Source organism: Corvus brachyrhynchos, unplaced genomic scaffold, assembly GCF_000691975.1.
Source record: "Corvus brachyrhynchos isolate BGI_N302 unplaced genomic scaffold, ASM69197v1 scaffold209, whole genome shotgun sequence".
NCBI lineage: Eukaryota > Metazoa > Chordata > Aves > Passeriformes > Corvidae > Corvus > Corvus brachyrhynchos.
In genome coordinates, this window is record NW_008246056.1 from 2,932,068 (window position 1) to 2,949,346 (window position 17,279).

Consider the following 17,279-nt stretch of genomic DNA (forward strand, 5'->3'; position numbering starts at 1 on the left):
TCCTCTGCTTTTTTCTTTTTATTGTGCTTTTGTAACAATTTAGAATATAGTTTCCTCTCAAAAATGTTGGTAATAAAGGCAGGTGATCAGCAGGGAGATGACACTCATTTTAAGCCTCACTGAAGTCATCAAATACTAGAGTGTGCATCAACAGACAAGAGCATTCTACTTCCATCTTCCAGCTGAGCATTTTAAATAATGAGGAGAAATTTACAACCAGGAAAATATTTTCAATACAGCCTCTTACCATGGGAACAGCATTCTTAGTACATTGAGAGGGAATATTGCACAAGTAGTCTAACTTTATACTAGACCTCCAAAAATTTTAGTCCCAGCTGTTAACTTACAAAATCCTTTCCAGAGGAATAACTGGTATATGGCAAGGGAGACCCAGTGGATAACTACAAATAACAGTGAGCTATTTCTTACTGTCAGAATGCTTAGTTCTCTACATAGCAGGGAAGGTAATGTACAGACAGGTAAGCAGGAAAGTGAAGCACTTAATTGTGGTTAGGAAGAACATAATGGCAAAGGCTGGAATTCAGCTTGAGGCTCTCACCCCCCACCCCGCCTTGGTTATAAAGTGCTTTCCATACTGCTGTATCCATGTAAAAAATGCCACAATTGTGTGATCACATGAGGCCAGTGCAGTGCTCTCTACTCCAGATTAAGAAGTGCTTTCTCTCTGTATGTGCAGAGATTCCCTGAAAGCAGATTCCCCTTTTTCTTGCTCTCAGTTAGGTATTAAGCATCATCCCCTAGTAACAGGAATACAAATGTGCCTTTTGAGAAGTTATTTGTGGTTAAAAATTTGGCCATAAAATGCCCAGGTATGCCATTCTCATTAAAAATGAAAAACCAGAATTAAAATCTCACAGAAAATACTTTGGCTGTAGCCATGACCAAGATTTTCTGTGCTTCAAATAAGACTCCAGAAAAGAAGTAATCTATTTAAAGGATACAGAAATTCAGGTCTGCCACAAAGTGGCACTAGCAGCAAGTGCCAGAAGTTTCCTGGTCTCAGGATTTGTACTCATTTGATTAATACTTTTGACTCAGCTAGTATCAGTACTTTATATGAGGCAGGATACCTTTAGAGATAATTTGAAAAATTGGTGCATGGTTCTGTGAATACCCCAATTATACCATGAATACCATGTCTTACCTGTAAACAGTTAAATATTTTGAATATTCTAAATAGTGTTAGAGGTAAACAGAGGAACAGGTGACATTACAGAGATGGGAAAAGGGCAAATTAAGGACAAAAGTATAAAATACGTAAGATAATAACAATACTTAGATTTCTGTGAATGGACTCATAAGCTTAAAAAAAGCATTCCACACAAATAAAATCCAACATACTGTTCCTTCACTAATTGACCTGCAGTTGTATCCTAGCCCATGGAGCTCCACAGGATCAGGTGTTACCTGAGTTTATAAAATTAATTTGGGGTCTAGATTGTGAAAACAAAGCCTCTCTCAAGCAAAACCATGGGCTTTTCCACCCTCCTGGAGAACAGGAACCTCACCACAGTCACTTCTGAGTCTCACTTCCACACTTACCAACACAGTCCTTTTTATTCCAGTGCAGTTTTTTTCCAGGTGGGCAGACACACTCATAGCTTCCCATGGTATTAAGGCACCCAAAGTCACAGCTACCATTGCTGATGCTGCATTCATCAATATCTGAAAACATTTTTAAAGTTGTGAAGAGTCTTAACCATGTGTACACACATGTACCATGCATTAAGATATGATTTGCATAAGGAAATCTATTTCTACTGTACATTTTACATCTGAGTCTAAATAAAAATATATAAAGACAGACAGTGCCAAACAACTTCAGTGCATATTGCATGTATTTGTCCTTAACCTGTCCAGCTCCTACTCTCCCATGGATTTATGCATCTGGTACAGTTTACTTGCCAGGACTAGTTCCACTGAAATTCTTGGAAGTACTCACAAGATACAAAACATGCTCAGAAGTCTCTGCTGCATCTAGACAACAATGCATTATATAGAAAAATGTCAAAGGCATAAACCTCTGTGAGATTATAGCACTTCTGCAAAACAAGCAGATAAATTTACACAGTGATTCCCAGAGTTTTCTTTTAGAAATTCAGGTGAAGGAGGAAATGATGCATTCGACAGAAACTTAGCAGATGAAGTGTAGTTTAGGCTTCTATTCCTCGAATAAAATTAAAAGGTAAAGCTTGCAAGAAGGCAAAGAAACTATCCTATATGTTATCAGTGATATTCCACAGAAAATCTTTCAACTTTCGGGACATTAGAAAAGTATTTAGCCAGTATGATGTGGATCCTTTTCAGTCCATGCACTCATCATTCATGTACTTATGCCAACAAGGGCAATCTCTCATCTCCTCTCTTCCCACCACCAGGAGGATGTTTATTTATTTAATGAGCTGAAATGACACCGAATCAACAGGAGATACACAGAATTTCTAATGTTCTGGCTCACTGGTAGACTTCAAAATTAAGCATGCAAGGACTCAAACTAATGACAGGCCTAAGTGGCAAAACTTGAGGCCTGGACAAATCTGGATTCAGAGTTGTGATGTTGTATCTGCTCATAATGGAAAAAAGCAGGAGGTTTGGATCTGGTTATGTTTTTGCTCAAAGTTCAGCACTGAGTATTTCCAGTTAGAGTTTTGGTCCTTCTTCAGTCTTATTGAAAAGACTGAAGCTGAACTGAGGCTTAAGGTTATTTAAAGACTGAGGCAGAACCCCAAACCTTGAGGCTTTCCCTAAACTAGTACATTAAGTCATTAAGGAATTAACAGTGAAACTAAGGATCAGTCTGTCCACACCTCACATAACACAGATCCCAAAAACTTTCGGACTTTGAATTTGCTTTCACAACTGCTCTCAAGTGGAGTCTGATCCCAAATTGCTTCCTTAGATGGACTCCTATTTCTCTTCCTGCCTGCCTCTACTCTTACCATGAATTCATGTGATACTTCTCTATAAAAGAGAGACCAGCATACACCTCCTACACCTTTCTCCCAAAAAAGAAGCCATGCAGAGATACCATTAGCAGTGCCTCATGTTGACATTACAAAATCAGGTGAGCTCAGCCCTCAGAAGTGAGGGGCCAGCATCTGTTTCTGCTACATCAGTTCAACCTCTAATTTGGTCATTGGGGTAATACTGCACTTCAAAAATATCCCTCCCCTAGATAATGAAACATTACAGCACCAATTCTTTCCAGTCATACCAAAAAGGTTGAAAGTAACTCCCCAGAAGATGGGAGGAAGATCCACTATAGCCTTCTGTTATGCATTTCACAGGTAGTTTATGTCACAGACTGTTAAGGACAAATGCCAACAGAGCCTAAATACATAAACTTTTCAAAATGGACATCCTTCCCCTATTCTCTTTGTTGCCCATCGTATGAAGCCTCCTAACAGTTCTGAGTAACCTCACTCCTGTGGAAATACTGATCAAAAAATGGTGGGACACTGGTTTTCATTGGTGCTTTTCTCTTGGGAATGCTTCAGCAAATTTGAGATGCTGAAATTTTAGTCACATCCAGCTCACGATATTTTAAGTTTATTTTAATGTTACGTCTTTATCATCTTGAGTTATAAAACCTTAATCTAAAAGAATGTGTGGCTCTGTACAGAGTTCACAAAGCAAACAAACACACATGCAAGCAAAACTCAGTTTCCAAACCTCCACAGTGCGTCAGTCCGTACAAGGTGTAGCCTTTGTGGCAGAGACACTCAAAGCTTCCAGGGTAGTTGATACAGGTGTGGTCACAGGTCCTTTCAAAGGAACACTCATCTATATCTGAATTCACAGAAAAAGCATTAGGAAATTAGACTTACTCAGGTTACAGTGAATGATTGAATTTTCTCATTGGGTTGCAATGTCTTGTTACTGACAAAGTATCATTTACCATCCCAGGTAAAATCTGAATAAAATGTTGTTCTCATTCCTCTAGTGCCTTGTAAAGAAAATACTTACAGGTACATGCAGAAGGACAAGAAGAGGTAATTTGCTAAAACCCCACGAAGATTGTATTATGTATGTTCCCCATTAGATGGCAACCTTTAACTTCTGATCATACTGACCCATCAGGCCTGGGAGAGTATGGAGCTTTTGGGGACGGTAGTGGCACAAAGGAAAAAAGGTTTGGGTTGAATCAAGCGACTCCCTCTTTCACTGACCAACACGCTGACATCTGCCCACCAGCACAGGGAGTTGCTCCCAGATTTCTCCTCTGCCTTACAAGACTGTACAGAGTTGGAGAGGCTAAGCAAAACACTGCTGGAGAATAAGCCAGCATCAGGAATGGACAGGCTGCATCTAACACAGAAAATATTAGTCCAAAGTCCACATTCTATCCAACTCAAGAAAATATGACCTCTTTCCCCTAAGAAAAGTCAGGCATCTCTAATTATCACTGCTCAGCAATGTGAAACCCTGGCTTACACAGCCTCTTCAACCCAGCAGGCCATGAAAAAAGCAACCAAGAGCACGTTGCTCCCAGGACAGCACAAAGGCTTTGCTGAGCAGGTGCTGTGGAGGTTTATTTGACAGCAGTCCTGACAAAATGGGCTTGCTGAAAACATTAAAGGTACCTTAAACAGCAATCTGTGCAAAATAACACTTTTGAGTTCATTTTATTATCCTTTTTTTAAAAAACAATCTCTTCTGTGATTAATTTTTCTGCTTATAGGTCAGAAAATTGAATACAATGACATAATTTGAGTGGTGATTTCAACAAATCTCATTCCTCCAATGTTCCTGACTTATAAATGAATGAAATAGTACTCCTATGACAGTTTCCACACTTTCTAGAGCTACTTTTTAAGAATAAAACCTGAACACCACCATTACAATATGTAACTTAGACTTTCATATTGTACATGCTTGGAAAGCTGCTGGTGTTTTAAAAAACTTGAAAACTCACCATACTTCAGGGTATTCTATCCAATTCCTATATCCAAGCATTATTTACATAGTTTTGACATTTAATGAAACATTCTAGGTCTCATTCCATTATTATAAATGCAAATACTTACCTTCAAGAACTATAAAATTAGGATTTCCTGTATGTGTACACAAACCCAAAATCTGTGTGAGAGTTTATGCACAAATTAAAATGTCATAAGCAGCTATGTTTTATATGACCTCCAACTTTGAATGTTTCAAAACATTCACACAAGAGATAATTCACAATGTGGGAAGCAACTGTTCAGGCAAATGCATAACATAAAATGAAATAAACATGATGAACAAAAATCTGTGCTATCCAATTTTATGTGTGCATCACAATCACTTGCTATGATCAAGTCACACAAAGATGACAACTGAGATTTTCTCTTTCTTACATCTACTTAATTTTTAATGCATTTTTGTATCCTTTTTAAAATATCATCATTTGAATTCCTAAAGTAATTTCTTTTTAAGGTTTCCTTTACAGTCTTGGAAATATGCAGCCTTTGAATACAGATAAATGGCAAACTGTTTCAGCTTTCTCTAAATAAATACACAAAGTAAAATCATTTGGGAATGAACACCGCAGCTATAGTTAAAAAGGATTTTTAATGCTTGAGAAGCCAAATCATACATCATGGTTTCATTCATGTGTAAGCTCGTTCGCTATGTGGAATTGCAGGAAATTTACAAAAGCAGTTCATTTTCTGGCTCTGACTTACCTTGGAAGTCTCTTTTTCAAAACCAATTTTGTATTTCTCAACAGTGATCTTATCCTGCACTAGTTTAGTCCATAGTGTTTATGCACTGCTTTCACATGCAGCACTTTGTGTTGCTGCATAAAAGGCTTATTTCTCTTCACATTAAGGAGGATGCACTTCCCTCTTTGCCCATGGAAAAACAGTCTGCCTGATGACATGACCACTGCTTGCTGAGTAACAGGCACTCAGGATGGCCAAATGCATTTCTATTCCGTAGCTTTTTCGCCCTTTAAAGCTCTCATCCCCCCTCCTGCTGCTGTTCTCAGAAGTTCAATCTGCTGAATTCAGCATCCTGCTCTGGCTGCTGGAACAAGGGAAGCCCCTGTGCAGGTTCCCCTGGCTGAGCCTCAACCCCAGCTGCTCCCGGCTGAGGAAGGCAGGGAGGGACCCAGCTTTCTGCAGAGCCCTGTCTGCACAATCACCAGCCCCCTGAGGAATTCAGCACTTGTCATAGAAAAGGGAAAAATATGCACTGCACACTCTTCATTACAAGAAACTGGTGGTGTGATACAGGATGCTGGGATGCTGAAATCCTCTTTTTTTTTTTTTTTTTTTTGAAACTCTGAAATCTGTGCTCTGGATGCTGTTATCCCCAGGCTCCCAGGAACTTTGAAGCTGGCCCTCACACCTCTGTGGTGCTTCACAATACCTCTCCATATTTAGCCTGAAAGGATGTGCTTATTTCCCACCACCCTCAGGACACAGGTGTATCTCACAAGAGACCACAGAGTTGGGAATTTGACCTTCACAGCCCCGGGTTTCAAATCCTGCTTTACCACAACAATAGGGAAAAAACGTGGGCATCTAAATCCTGTCTCCTTTGTACACAAAACACTACAAAATCTGGTAGCCTCATCTACCGAAGTCAAAAAATACAAAAACAGAGATGTGACAGGTTACAGTCCCGCCCCCACCCCCACATACACACTCAAACATACAAACATTTTTGTATTGTGTTGCTCTGAATTTCCCCCCTCCCACACCCCAAAATAAATACTGATAAATTAACTTTCTGGATCTGAGGTGCTCTTAAAATGATTTACAGTTACTTAAATTGAGTTTTTTAACTGCTTTAAGATGAAAAGTCAAAATGTTGTGTTTCTGAGGAACCGCGGTGGAAAACTTCAGCTTAAGGTTGAAGTTTGTTTTCTATTTTTAGTTGCATTTGGCATAAATTCACATGTAGTCCCAGCTGTCTGAGAACATTTCAGATTTGCTAACGCACTTATTTGACATAAACCACATTTTTTTTATTTTCACTTAGTCAAAAATTCATGCCACATTCACCACTGCAATCAGCATAGGTGACTGTGTCATTTCAGTGTATTAAGAGGTGTCTTCACAGCTGAGCTGTTTGAAGCTTGCAGGGACTACGGGGCTAAATTCACTGCTGGTAGCGCATGATCCGTTTCCTGCCAGCTTTTTTTAGGAATACTAATGATACACATAAAATCTAAGCAAGGAGCTCCCTACTTCATAGCAGACCCAGTGGAAGTGCCAAGTTCAGGGGTTGGAGCAGGTGACCTCCAAAGGTGTCTTCCAAGCTCCACCACGGATTCACGGGCACACTGGCAGTGCCAGACTTCTCTTTATGGTGTCCTGTGCTGCTGATGGCTCTCCTTCCAGCCCCTGTTTCCATGGCATCAAGGCATCATCTCAGGCTGAATAAAGTCCAGTATCTCTTCTAGCAAACCACGTTCTCACCTCCAAAGAGAATGTCTGAACAGAGGAAGCACTCCTTAATTTTTTCCCTAAAAGGGATTCAACTGGAAGAGATTGTTCAATGGTTTAATAAAGGAACAGGGTTTCCCTGGTGTTTGGAGGGAAGCAATTTTTGGCAATAGTGGCCATGCTTGATAATATTAGTTTGGCTAGGTTCCTATTATTTCAAGTCAGCATTTGGATTTTATTGTTGATTTTTCCATCATATGCAGCTTTTTTTTTTAGTTCAGGCTTTCCCATGTTAAACGATCCCATAATGTTCTTTATTTTTCTTGAATGTAAAGTTTTTTAGTGGGTGTCAGATTGTCAGTACTGCAAAGTAAATTCTTCTATCTCCAGAAGGGAGCTACCAGAGATCGAATTTCTTCTAAGTTTCCTCAAACAGATGTGTCTCAAAGGTGACCTGAGGGAGCAGGGAATAAAGCAGCTCATTTTCCATGCTCATTCAAGTCCCTGCCCTTTCCAGTGGTGCTGCCACTAGACTCCCAATTACAGTAGCACCAATTGTTCAGTGGTTTGTGTGATGTGGACACTGACTCATTTGTGGACACAGAGTGCAGGGCACCCTGAAGCCATCACACGGCAGTGATTTTTGCTAAGCCCGAACCTGAGCTGGATTCCGACCAGCAGCTCTGAAGAGAAAGGCTCCTTTCTGTACTCTGTTTCCAGCCCTTAGATGCAGTACCCTGTATTCCTGATTGTCATCGCTCTAAAATAAATTTCAGAGTAATTAAAAGGAACCAGTGATCAAGAAATCAAAGTGTACAGCAGGACATTTCCAAAAAGCATTAGCATTACAAACAAGCAGCTCAACATCAGACACACACACAGGTGAGACTGGTAAATCCTGCTGGATTTAGAGATGTTTTAGAACTGCAAACTGATGCAGGAACTGCTGTAACTCCCTGACAGAATGAAAACGTGCAAAACTCACTTGCACAGAGGTGTAATTTGAGGGTTGTGGTTATAGAACTGAAGAATTCAATGCCCAGCTTCCCAATTTCACATTAAAAATCTACTTCAAAAATGAGGATTGTCCCATCTCTGTTTTCCTTAATGTAATTTTGTTTGTTAATATTAAGAACAAGTGAAGAAGTTGTTTAGAGAAAACTAATGGTCATCTCAACAGCTTTTCTCTGAAACATACACTAAGTAGCTAGGTCAATTTATGAAACTGGGAGCCTCCTTCCAGAACACAGGTCATATATCATAACTGCATATGAGTTTAGTCATGAGCTTGGAGTAATTTTCACATGATCTGAAAATAAAAGTGGAAAGGAGAGATCACTGTTATTTGGTGGTGCTATTTGTGCTACAGAGAACAAGACAGGAGTGGCTCAAAGACAATAAAAGCTATAACAGGGATGGGGAACAGAGTGCAGACTGTAAAGATTCTGGACACTATAAGCAAAGAACCCATCTTACATTTGATTTGTCTGTGTTCGGTGAGGCAGGACATGAAGCAGGCACTAGATCACTGCATATATGCAAAATGGATAAATTAAATTTAAATATACTATTTCAAATAGAAGTAAAACAGAAAAGAAATATTTTTTACTTAGAAATGGAATGTACAATAAAAACAAAAGGAAATATCTATCTCTACCATCAACTCCTTCATTGGTAGAAGAGACTCACGACACCCTGAACGCTGGTAGATCAGTCAAAAATGGTAAGTTTTGGTATTACAGCAATACTTGAAGGTGCTATTACAGTCGTGAGTCCATACAGTCCAGTCCTCTCAGGAAGTTTAGGTATTCCTTGATTATGGCAGCAAAGATTTTTATCTGTCTCATAACTGCTGCCCAGGCTGCTATGAAGAACATTCACGGCAAGGAATCCGTGGGTTTCAGATTCAGGCGTTGGTGGGGGGTGAGCCCCAGGCTGAGGTGTCCCGGGGCAGTGAGCACAGCAAAGGCGCTCTCAGGGCACTGGGGTTATCTCCTAACAAGGCCACATTCTCCTCATGCAAAGGCCCACAAGATATAGTTCTGTTTTGTCCATCTCACACAGCCCTGGTTTATTTTTAACCCCCAAGCCAAATGTGGACTCAGTGTGGAGCACCCCAGGCCATGCACACAAGCCAAACTCAAGGTTAGTCAGAATGTTTTGTGTTCACCTTTCTCAGCTTCCAAGTTATCGGCTCCTCTGAGAAACAGAGCCTTTCCTTGTTCTCATTCATTAAGCACACATACATAGAAACTCTAAAGAAGTGTTACATGATGTTTTTAAAATAAACACTAATGCTTTTTTTGTATGTATTTTGGCTGAAAGTTATATTCTGTCTTCTCCTCCCCCCACCTCCAATTTCTGCGGGGAACTGATACCACCCATGTAATGTTGTTCACCTCACAGCCGAGCCAGCCTGGTTTCCAACAATATTTGACAGACATTAGGGAAACCACATATCTTAATCTGAGTGGTTGCTGCACCACAGGGAGTCATGATTCAAGCTACGTTCTCCAACAAATGGTGGTTTAAATTCAATGCTGGGAAGGCATTGTTTTGCTACAGCAGCCATGTGACGGGGTTTCCACCACATCTCACGTTTTTTGATCCACTGTGGCTTAGCCCTGTTCACAGTTAGTAAAAATGCATCCTCCATGTGAGAATGTAGCTCTGTAATACACAGCCAACCCTGACCAGGAGGAATGGCTCATAGCTAACTTCTCCTTAAGTTTCAAAGCCTACAATAATAAAACCAATGAAAAGGAAGCAGGGAAAGATGTAGTAATGTACAAATCTTCTACTTCATTACCTTCCCACTGAGTGCTTCTGGAGCAGGCTAACACAAAAGGGGAAAAAATAGCCATAACTCCAGGCCTTTAAAAGTAATTGAAAACCCACACCCATTTAGACTTCTCATTGCATTACTGAGTTGCAATCAAGTCATCTTGCTGCTGAGACTTAATTGTTAATAACATACCCAATGGCCTGCAGAAAAAAACCAGATCTGGCATTAATTGCTGTATTTTAATGGGAATCTAAGTGCCCAGGTAGGACAGTCTCATCTTGTATTTCAGAAATTTGAGTGGGAAACTGTCCATTATAACTAATGTTGACTTGGACCAAAGCATTTATTTATTTAAGAACTTTATTGCTCACATTTAAGTATGTGATTAGTGAAGACCAAATGTAACCCACTAATCAGGGACTGAAAGACTTCTGAAGGAAATTGATTCTGCTTGCAAGGAAATGTGCTTTTTATTAGAGATGATTTGTTAGAACGCGAAGAGGTAGTAAAACAAATAAATGTATATAAACAGCAAAAGAAAACTCCAATATATGTTTGAGACAGAGTCAATAAATAATTAGAAACCTGTGACTTATTATGTAACCATCCTACTGAGGTGTTTCAAGAATTCAGCAGTACACAGCAAAGTGACTGTTACTTAGCTTCAGGGATAGGCACACAGTATAGAGCTGTACTAAGGACAAACATTATCATCTACCTAATTCTACCTCACAGCCTCAGGATCCTGTCTGTATGTTTTTATTCAGTATATCGAGATCCTGGAAACAGCTTGTTTTCATCCTCCTCCCAGCTTATCTGTACCCACAGTAAGCTCAATAACCCCCTATCTCTGCTCCTGAGGCTGTCACTCTTAGGACAGGCCACATCCTTCTCTGTCTTCATACAGTACCAAATGCAGTATTGACACTCCATACAGCTCTGGTGCAAATGCAGTTTAGGGAACTACAGCTGTCTCTGTTGTTTATCATTTTGGTCTGATCATTTTAGATACTCTTGTTTTGCTCTAAGAATGTCTGGGCATCACTGTTTTCTCCTTTTACTGTGTGTTCTCACACTTCTGCTACATGTCTGAAATTGAAGAATGTCTTCCAAGACATAACCCAGAAACTGGACGTTTATTTTGATAGAATGAGTGTATTCAATGCCAGCATTAAACACTCATACTCATTTAGTCCAACCTCCTGTACTTAAGCAGCCTCTAGCATTTTGCTTGGTAACCTCCAGAAGCATCCCTGTCCCAGAATGGATTGCCTAGTTGTTTTCCTGAACTGATCCCTTAGTCTTTTCCATCAGCTTAACTTTTAGAGCTCAAATTGGTGTGATCCTTTTTAACTGCTAAATTTTGTAAAGGCCAAATAATTTATCTTAAAAAGTGCAGTGCATACCTGATCCTTTCAGGAATAAGCAGGTATCTCTTTTTAGATTTCTCGTATTATTTTCTTGGGCCTGAGGTTACACACAAGAAAGCAGGAAGGATTCACATGAAGCAGTTCCCTTGGGCTGGCTGGCTGCCTCTATTAATTCCTGTGAATTCACCTCAGTTTAAAAGACAGCAATCTTTCACTGGCCCCTTCAGTGTTCGAGGAACTGCAGTAGGCAGATCCTTCTTTGATGCTAAGCACCAAGGGGACCACTCTTCACCCAGCAAACTCATCACCCTCATTAACATCACAGCAACTGGTTTCCCACTATTTACCTCGAAGTTAAAGCAAAGGGAACTGCTTTTAGGAAGAACAAGACAGCACATTTGGGAAGGTCTTTAAAGGTAAATGGCAGCTTGTTTCCTTTATCTCTGGTATCAGACCTTATCAAAAGAGACCAGTTGCACTTTCTGTGAACCACTGTGCTATCTCTGGGGTTTGAAAACAAACAGAAAGCAGGTAAAAAACGAGACTTGGCAATAAAATTGTATGCCTAAATTCTTTGCTCCCTCTCCACAGACACAATCTTTTCTTTAGGAACTCTTCCAAGTGAGCTTTATGTGATCTCACGTAACAACAAATTAATTTTCCCTTCTCTTTTCAGTTTCTTTCAAAAATTCCATATTTAGTTTTTCTTCCACACAGAATGCACAAGCTCCTTCTCTTCCACAAGCTTCCCTCAGGACTTACTCTGAGTCTGCAGAAATGGAGCTGTGGAACAACATCTCACTGCAGCAAACACCTATTCCCTTAACACGTGTGTGCTCCCCCTAACATGTGTGCCAAGCCAAGGGACCACCACACATTCCTCTTCCTGTCAGCACTGCAGAGCCAAGTCTGCTCCCAGGCACTATGGTTTTGTTCTGCCTCATGCATCAGCCATGGATTTGCTTGCTTTTGGATCACCAAGAGCTTTGCCCAAGGGGCAGGAAGATTTATGCTTTTGGATGGGAACTGCAGGATCTGGCAATTTCAGCCAGGCAAAAATTGGCAGCCAACTTTGGGGTCTTTGGGGGTTTCTTTGACTGTAGGTGATAGGATGTGGACCAGGCTTTTTTACATTTCTATAGTGAAATACATCATCATTATCACCACCATTATTATGACATTATTATTTCTCTGCTGTTGGACAAAAAGAAGGATTTCTGATATGTTTCCCTGCAGCAGTATGGAAGACCCTACCATCTGCTATTTTTGGGGGCAGCACCAAACTTAAAAACAGAATAATGGTAGAGGATTACTTGATAAATTCAATTTTGGCAGATAATTTCTTCTAATATTTTAAACACAATTGAGCAAAACTACTTGCTAAATCTCAGTCCTGCAAGCAGAGTTGGGGAACAGCAGTGTCAACTTTCCCCATGTGACTGCTGAGGAGGAAAAGGTGCCTGGTCTCAAGTGTCAAGCCAAGTTTCCCTCTTCTTCTGATTCTTCAGCAAAGCTCAATTCTGAATTTGGTCAGCTGTTCTAGTAGGGAGAAGAATGAGAAAACCAATGCTGGCCACCAGAGACAGCTCTGCAGATACTTTCAAATAGAGAAGTTAAAAAAAGAAAGGGTTTTTTTTTTTTTTGCAGGTAAGAAAGTTTGCCTGGTCTCTCATGGAACATGGGAAAAACCTACTAATAACTAGACACAATGGTATAAAATTAGTAAATCTGTCCAAGGTCACAGGCACAAAGTGAGCCTAGGGAGGTGTTCTATAAAGGCATTTGTAAGAGAAGATTTCAAATTGGTACTGCTTTTCTCTGTTGAGAACATCACACTTAACCTCACCATAAGCTCCTGGCAGTTCTCTCATCCTGCTTTTACTCCTTGCTGCTATCTTTGTGAATAACAACTTATAAAAGGATTTCCAAACGATTTTTAAAACATATAAAAATGCACTATAGGGATCTGAACCTGAGTAAAGCACCATTATCTTCTAACAACCAAAGCTAATAGTATTAAAAAATGCCTAAGTACACTTAACAGTATTACTCATTTTTACAACCTATTACTGTTAAAATCAATAGGAAATGAGTTAAGCTAAGCATTTTGGCAGATCATAGGAACTACAAAATCTACTCATGACTGCACCACCATCCTCAACACATCTCTGACACTGAACTTATATGCTTTATAGCTTCCTCACATTACGTACAGATTGTCTTTGACATAAGATTTTGAAACAGAAGTATTTATGGTATGAAAATAAAGATCCTCTTGAGCCAATTTGTATTTCTCTATGTGACAATTGGACACAACCACTTCCCAGCAACACAAGGTCCTCCAGGCTTTGAGGGCTGAATCTGCTGTGACATGAAGTGAAAGAGATAACTGTGAACAAAAAGGCAAAAGCCTAATTTTCATTCTTGAACATCTTGAAATTGGAGACAGAAGTTGTGTCAATACTTAGACTTCCCAGACATTATCCTTGCTCTTGGGCCTATGCTCACCTGTCCTAGCGCCTCCCCATCCCTCTCCATTACTTGAGAGCTTTGTTGTGCTCAGGTTCCTTTGTTAATCTTGGGAACCCAGCAGGAGGCAATTGGCTTTGGCTCCTATTACATTTATCCTCCCACCATTGTTTTGCTAGGACAATCTAAAATGCAATTAAAGTTAATACTTTTTCCCATTTTTTTTAAAGAAAATAAGTACTTTTATCAAGACATTGCCAAAATTTTATAAGCAAATGTATAATTTTCCAGTATCAATCATTTCCCAAGGCAAAGGCAAGCTGAGTTATCCACTGCTATTATAGGAATAAACTGTGCTACTTCGTCAAGAGCTTGGGGGTAGGAGAAGCCATATATCAAGAGAAGTGCATTAAAAGAAACTTCAGGCAGGTTTATTTGTTTTCCTACAAACATAAACATGTTTACTCGTGTGCACTCTGCTCAAGCCACTATTTATACAGCAACTCTGTAAGAGCAGCCTAACAGCCTGAGGAGAACATAATAAAGGCTTTATGCCTTCTGCGTCAAGGAAGAAATATTCCCCCCATCCTGCAATACATTTGATTTTTAGCCGTATTTTTGAAAAGAGGAAACTGTTCGCTTTGCTAAGGTGTTGTCTCCATCACCCTTTAGTAGGAGCTGCTAGTGAGACTTCTGGAAGGAACAAGGGACTAGTCTGGGTGAAAACATGCCTGGTGTTACTTGACAGGGCTGAAGAGCAAGTACAACAACACAGTTTCAGTTTTCAGCTGAGAACTCAAATGCAGCACTTCCTTTCACCTCCTGTGGACCTGTGCATTCCCAGCTTACTTCAAGTTGTTGCTGAAGTCAAGGGACCACTGAATATACACAAGAATTGCTGTTCTCTGGCTCTGCCTCAAAGGCTTGCTTAAAAACCCTGCCCAGAAAGGCTGGCCTCTGCAGAGTCCTGGCAGGTATCCCTCTGAAAACACCAACACTATGGTTTGCAAATATGCATCAAAAATCCTCCACCCAGCAAAACCCCAGAAGACACTCCTCCATTCCACTGACTCAGTATTTGAGCTTAGATTTTTGGTTTTATTTCACCTGTTGTAACTGAGGTCTCATCTCCAAGTTAGCAAAACAAGGAGTAGCAGTTCATAACATGGCTAACAGAAGAAAATCACACTCCTTTGTTTCAACAGGTTGGGCTTTTATTCTCATTAGAAGGAAATAAGCAAACCAGAGCACTTTTAGAGGGCCCAGGAATGTAGATGCAAGCACAGAAAAATGAAACTCTTTTTAATATTTGGGATAGAGTTGTCATTTTATTGCAATTCTGTTTAGCACTCAGGGTAAAGGCTGTCTGACCATAATCAGTGTAACTAAATGCTTGAGGGCAGTAATATGGCATTAATGTGCAGTAGTGGAGAATAGATATACACATATAGTCTTTCTCTGATTCTCTTTAAAAACAATTCCTATTGAATTACAGCTTTCAGCACGATTTATCAAGAGATTATTGTTTGTGGAAGAATGCTACCTTCCTGCTCAAACTATTCCAAGGCTGACTCATATCCTGGTAATTCATTAATACATAACATGATTCCAGTCCAGTAAAGTAATTTCTGCATTATACAAGTCATAAATCCTACAACATCAACTGAAAAATATATCTCAAATTCTCTTTCTAAACACTAATGGAACGTTTTGCTTGGCTTCCCACACACATCATCAACAGGAGGGGGCCAGACAGAGCAGTAAAAAGCAATTTGATAGCAGCATACTTTATAGAGTTTAACAGTACAAGAGCTACCATACTGAATGAGACCTGAGGTCAAACTAATCTACTATCTAACTTCCAACAGTAGCCTGTGTCAGAAGCTTCATGGGAAAACAGAAGTGGAATAATCTGTCCCATCTGCCCTCTCCACATTAGGCCTCATTGTATTAGAAAGTGATTTAAAGCCTAGATTGTGAGGTTTAATATGCCTTCCAAGAAGCAGCAACCAAAGAACATTCCCCTTTAACTTATGAAAACACTGCTGCAGAGGGGAGAACCGGAGGTGGAGGGATGTGTTTGTTTTCATGTTTCAGCAGACTTAATTGCTACAACCAACACTGCAGATACTATCACTTGGCAAACAAACTTGTACTGGCTAGAGATGTTTTTACTTCATACCTGGGGCATTTATTGTTTCTGGGTATGATCTTGCAACCCTTTTTTCTCACAGAGGCAGACTGTACCAATATTCACAGTCTCACTGACACCCAGTGTAACAGAAAGGATTTGAGAAGTATTCCTTTCATTGACAGTGTAACATGTTGCTTACCCAGTGGAGTATTTTTTAATCTTGATGCGAGAAGCAATATGGTGCTTGTCATAAGCGAGATATTTTTGTAAGGCTCAGTGGTGCAGAATGCCATAGAGAAAATCTGCGTAGGGAATGAACATCATCAGTGACAGGGAACTCATCCCCAATTTTCTTTCTCTGAGCTAGTCTGATTTCCACAAGTATCTCCTCCAGAGCATCACTGTCTGGTTCCTGAGCTACACTGCCCTGGCAGCTGAACCAGCACTGTTGTCTATATATGAAGACTTCACACAATTAAAACACACTTGGACCAGACTCAGCTGGACTGGATGAAAATCAGCCTGTAACAAGCCAATGTATTTTATATGTTAGGGCACATCTGTCCGATGTGGATGGGTGTATGAGTGCATCTAGGCAGGATCCCTCTCCTTCAAGTGTATCACAGAAATGAATGTTGATAGGGGAATGGCCTGAGTCCCTCCATCCCTCCCTCTCATTAACCACCTCTGCACGGGCACTGAATCACCCCGTTCCAGTGGTACAAGGTAACAAGGACCAGCAGGTTCCTTCAGTGTGACAGCACTGTAACTCTGCTCAGTACAGTAGCCTTCTCTTTGATGTACGTGAGAGCAAAATGAATATTTTCTCTGACTGCTGAAGACCTCAAATTACAGCAAATGCACATGCAATCTCAGGCAAAAGACAATGAGGGGACATGGAAACCTGCTTGCTCCTCACTCCCGACAGCAAACACTCTCTGTGGGATCCCCATTGCCACCTCCCTCCCCAGGACACAGGCAGCAGAGCCTCATGGCTTCCTAGTGCTCTCCACCCATTACTCTTCAGTCCTGACCATGAGGGTGACAACCTCTGAGTATGAGGGTTCAGCTAAAAGTTTATTTTAAATATTAAGACAAAACCCCACTCCAGGCAGTAAAATTTCTGC

The 17,279-nt window shown here is 40.3% G+C and overlaps 1 protein-coding gene across 2 annotated transcripts in view; it reads right to left on the minus strand.

Moving 5' to 3' along the window:
- The window catches only part of SCUBE1 (signal peptide, CUB domain and EGF like domain containing 1), a 191,737-nt gene that overhangs the window by 24,219 nt on the left and 150,239 nt on the right, over positions 1 to 17,279 (minus strand). For both annotated transcript variants that reach the window (XM_017745824.1, XM_017745823.1), the window contains 2 exons: positions 3,694 to 3,810; positions 1,564 to 1,686 (listed from right to left, as the gene is read on the minus strand). In XM_017745824.1, coding sequence (XP_017601313.1) covers positions 1,564 to 1,686; positions 3,694 to 3,810 — 240 coding nt within the window. The remainder of the gene's footprint in view (positions 1 to 1,563; positions 1,687 to 3,693; positions 3,811 to 17,279) is intronic.